The sequence below is a fragment of the Cervus elaphus genome, chromosome X (genome assembly GCF_910594005.1).
Source record: "Cervus elaphus chromosome X, mCerEla1.1, whole genome shotgun sequence".
In the NCBI taxonomy this organism is placed as follows: domain Eukaryota; kingdom Metazoa; phylum Chordata; class Mammalia; order Artiodactyla; family Cervidae; genus Cervus; species Cervus elaphus.
In genome coordinates this window covers 94,298,384-94,303,645 of record NC_057848.1, presented here as the reverse complement: position 1 = coordinate 94,303,645, position 5,262 = coordinate 94,298,384, and the positions used below count along the sequence as shown (strand labels likewise).

Sequence of the window (5,262 nt, the reverse complement as noted above, 5' to 3'; positions counted from 1 at the left end):
CTGTCTCTATTGAAAATCTGCCTGTACTTGAGGCAGTGGGAAGAGCTACCTCCACAGGACAATCAGATAATTTCCAAGTGAATGCTGCCTGAAGCTTCTGTCGTTCACACCTCCATCCCTACCAATTCAAACATTTTAAAAGGAAAAAAAAATGAATTAAAAAAGTAAAATGAAACCAAAATAACTAAATCAATATAATACCTGAATACATCTTTTTTTGTTGTTGTTGTTCACATAACATGAATCCTTTCCTGCTTTTCCTTATTTTAATATTATCTTCATCTTGTTCTGTCTCTTCTGAGAAATTTTTTGTCATTTTTTTTCTTTTTCTTTTCTTTTTTTTTTTCCTTTTTCCTCTGATGTAGCTAATTAAAACTAATAAAAATATTCTCTATGATCAATTATCCAACAATAAACAGAAGAAAACTAACCCCAAATAAGAGTTCACCGTCCCCTGTAACATGTTTATGAATTCATTGTATTTTGACTCTCATACTTATCCCTTTACAGAAATTAGCTACTCCTTAAGATTGCTGATAAACTGTTCAAAGGAAAACAGAGTTGACAATTTTACAAAAACTCGAAAGTTAAAATGAGGCCTGTGCTGCTATAGCCATCTTTATTATAGAGTCTTTCCTTTCCATTATTCAATATGCTAATAAGCAAGGAAAGTTACAGAGAGTGGGAGAAAGAGGGGTGACTTGGTATCTTCAGCATCTCTGGGACCAAAAAGTCTGACTAGAAAAGCCAAAACATTCTTCTCTGAAGTCCTAACACTGTGTCTAGTCTCTGATGTATTGGTCTGATTGAAGCCTTTAAATCCACAGGGAAGCAAAAGAAAGAACAGAGATACTTGATGGAGTGTTAATCATGATGACAAGTTGTTTCATCTGGCAACACTGAACTACCTGGCAGAACTGAGTCCCACTAGCTAGTGATAGTTCTCATAAACCCCTAGAAGGAAAGATGCCTCTATTAAAAAAAAAAATTGCAAGTTAGTTTGGGGAGCATAAATAGATCTACCAAGGGACTGACTACCAGGAATTTTTAGAGACATGGGAAATCATGAGTTAGACTCTTGCTTTTTCTGTCGCTCCAGTTAGGCAGACTTTTGTACGGCTGCATCAACCAGCAGCTGGAAGTTGCTGAAATCCTTGTACTCCCCTGTCACCACAGGTTCGGGAGACGATATAAGCAAGGGCCCACTGTTGAAAACCTCAACCTTTTCATTTAACTGGGCCTTAGGAATTAGCCTCTGGCCTGGGACCATCTCTTGATTTGGCAGTTCCCCTGATCCCTGTACCATCAGCGAGGGGCTCAGAGGCTGACATTTTATCGTGTCTGGATCTCTGGGCCCTGACTTGGCATCAATAGATAGATAGCCACCCTGCTGGTGGGTCACATCAGTAGCATTGCCTTTTTGGTGATATATGATAATCTGGTTGGGGTCACTTACATCCTGTAGAAGCATTTCCGGAAGAATGCGTCTGCGGGCGTTGATGAACCAGTTAGAAATCTGCAGGAAAGACAAACTGATCTGCTCTGACAGCATGCACTTCTCTACCTTTGAAGGATAAGTCTTAAACCAGTGTTCATACAGCCAGTCACAGAGGATCTTCACCGACTCAGTTGGCAAGTACCCTTTCCGCTTTCTCTTGCCCTTTTGTGAGACAAGAACTTCAGCTGTAGCACTGTAACTATTTGACTTCATTGAGGTGCCCTGACCCAGGCTTCAGGTCTCCGTTGAACTTTCTTCAGTGGCCTCCATGTTCTAGGGACCTGTCTTCAATATCCTAGGAACCAAGGATGGATGACCTAGCACTAACGTAGGTATGGGAAAGCCAGTGAAGAAAGCATGGCTAGGTCGCCAAGAGGAAGTCTCACTTTTTGCTTCCTAGAACAATTAACAGTGTTGGTAACACTGTTGAGCCAGTTGGCTTTGTGATGTCACATCCTTTCAGCCCCTCATGCTGCCCTCCCCCCACTTCCTATTTTGCATTTACTTTGTTTCTATAGGTCCAAATTCACTTGTGTTTACCCCAATCAGTTTATACAGTTCTGCAGAATTTTATTCTCTGTTGTTGTCACCAGCTACTGCTAGATAATGAACTCTATTTCTTTCGCCAAAATTGGTGATGATTCTCTGAAGTATCAGAAATTCGGGGGTTCCTTTTTTTATAAACATAGGACAGCATAGGATTCAAGAAATAATGGGGACCACAGACTTAGATTATTTAAAATTTTAAAAATATTTTAAGTACATTGCAATCACCTCTCCCAAATTAGATGAAAATAGTTTGCAAATTCTACATTTTAACTGCAGAGAGCTAAAAATAAGGATCGGCTCTTTCAAGAACACTCTCAACCACTTAGAGGACAAGCATGGACTCTGACTTATCAAAGATAGGTATGGTATTTCTTATTCTTAATTTTAGAAACTTTACAGGGGAAACTCCTGGCCATCACCTTAAACATCATATATTATACACAGTTTCTATCTGACAGGGACAATGTCAATTTAACCTTAACGTTTTTATTTGCTGTTACTGAGCTGGACATCAAAATATTGTCTGCTTGATCATTTGACTATTCGTAATCTTACTAGTGATCACATTCATGGCTTAAAACTTACTGTTAGGGAGACCTAGTGAGGTACACAATCAATTAACAATAACCACTAAGTATATATGCTGGTTACAAGTGAAAGTCTTTTTTGGAATACTATAGAAGAGAGTGCTACTACTTCCATTGGTCTTTTGGACTATTGGAACACAGAAAATTAGATTTTCCATTCAGGGTGAGAACACACTTTCTAGAATTAGTTCCCAACAATATAGTTATGACCCAGGCTCACTGACACTACTTTTGTCTATCAGTACAGTTTTTAGTACCTTACCATCCCTTACTTGTTGCTTCTACATGCTCTTTTATTTCTGGGATTCAGATTTCTGCTGAAGTGAAAGTTGCTCAGTAGTGTCCAACTATTTGAACTAGGCCAGAATGCTGGAGTAGGTAGCCTTTCCCTTCTCCTGGGGATTTTCCCAACTCAGGGATCAAACCAAGGTCTCCCATATTGCAAGAGTATTCTTTACCAGCTGAGCAACGAGGGAAGACCAAGGGAAGGGAAGCCTAAGGGAAGGATTGCCCAAATTGTTACATATTTAAATCACGTGATTTTTTCTCAGTGATGTGATCTAAGGGCTTTTATTTTAATGACTCCTTTATTAACCCCTCTGAAGAGGAATATCATAATGGTTCAAATTACACACAAGAAATCTGGACACTGTTTTCTCTTTTAGTAACAGATATAGAAACAGAGAAATTTGGAAAGAGGTGAAAAATTGAGAATAAATCTACCAGTTTTGATACATAAAAGCCTCTTTGTTTCATGATGCAACAACCTGAATGAATAACATATATTTTTCATTTTCAGGTTTTTTTTTGTTTGTTTTGTTTTAGTTTTTAAGTTTGTGATGATACAAAATGTGAATTAAAAACATCTCCAAGAAAAAGGTGGATTGCTTCCACTTATTTAAAGCTTCTAGGGAGCTCAAATTATCTAAATAGTTTCTATGAAATTTTATCTTCTTTTATTGCTTCTTTTTACAGAAACACCATGAGATTTAATAGGAAACAATTAGTTTTGTATATTTATAAGCATTGATTTATGCCCATATGAATCTGAAAAGTGACTTTTATGATTTTAATGAATGGACATTGTATTATTCTAGAATATGCATCTGAATTCTCAAATTGTGTACGGCTATGACAAGACTGAAGTCTTTTACATATTGTTGCTTATAGTTGCTAGTAATCTACTTATAATTTGAATATGTTTGAGTAGTCTTCACTACAAATAATGTTAGTCTGTCTGTAAAGCTAAAAAATGAAAGAACAATGAAAAGTTTGTTTTGATTTCAATGAAAAGGAGTGATGCAAAAGCAAATTGGAAAAGCACACTAATTAACACCCTCCCAAAAAAAGTGACTTAAGAGAACCAAAAAATTTGGGGTGTGGTAATGGGAATTTGCCAACTCTGAAAATAAAGAAGAAGCATATAGATATTATCATATTGTAAACTATCTGGATAATTTCTGTCAGATAGTCTATACTTTGAAAGAAAATTAAGGAACATTTGGTCTTCCCTCATGGCTCAGCTGGTAAAGAATCCGCCTGTAAGGTGGGAGACCTGGGTTCGATGCCTAGGTTGGGAGATAAACATCAATAGTGAGCTTTATATATGATCAGTAAAACAAAAATTATTATTTTAATTTCATGAGCAAAGTAGAGGTTTTTATTCACTACTATAACACTGATCAGAAGTTGGAGTCAGTGGGATTCAACAAACAGAAATTAACATAACATATAAGAAAAGGAGGTTGTCAATGGCATGATTAGCCACTTAGGAAATATTTTAAAATCAACTGAGAAACTACTAGAAATAATAACAGTCAGATGAGGTGGTCAGTTACAAGTGAATAAATGATAAACTTTAACATATACCTATAATCATCCTTTAGAAAACATATTGGAGAAATTATAAAACATCTAGGCATAAAATTGGAAAGTATTATGCAGACTCTAAGTATTATGCAGACACTAAGATAAATATAAAATCCTATTGAAGGACATAAAATGAAATGTTAATAAATGGAAAAATACATTTGCATTTTGGTTATGGAATCTTAATATTGTAATAATTTCAATTTTATTTAAATTTATCTTTGTGTCTTTCAAAATCACATATGCTCTGGACCTCCTTCAAACTCTCACTTTACATTACATGTTGAAAAATCTTTCTAAAATTCACCTGGAAAGATAAATATGTGACATACTACATTTTTTTGTGGAAGCCAACTGAGTTAGAAGCATTTGTCCCACAAGATATAATCCTGTATTTTTTTTTTTTTTTTATAATCCTGTATTTTAAAGAAGCAAGTAATTAAAACAGTGTGAACATGTAGGTATAATGAGAACAATGAAATAAGCAAAATATGGGCACAGCCTCAAGTCTTAATGGTACTGTGTACATGATAGGTATGGCTTTCCATATCATTGATTAAGGATGCTTATTCACCCTGAAAGTAATGAATGTTGATAAGAACACACCACAAACATTGAATACTTTCTGACAGAAATTTTGTCAGTTCAGGTCAGTCTATCAGTCATGTCTGACTCTTTGTGACCCCATGGACTACAGCACGCCAGACCTCTCTGTCCATCACCAAATCCTGGAGTTTACTCAAACTCATGTCCATTGAG

General features: G+C 36.0%; 1 protein-coding gene across 1 annotated transcript; it reads right to left on the bottom strand.

Moving 5' to 3' along the window:
- Positions 1-1,099: 1,099 nt before the first annotated feature.
- Positions 1,100-1,711, bottom strand: TGIF2LX (TGFB induced factor homeobox 2 like X-linked). Its single transcript, XM_043897410.1, has one exon. It carries the CDS (start codon positions 1,709-1,711, stop codon positions 1,100-1,102), a length of 612 nt encoding a protein of 203 aa, XP_043753345.1.
- Positions 1,712-5,262: the final 3,551 nt, after the last annotated feature.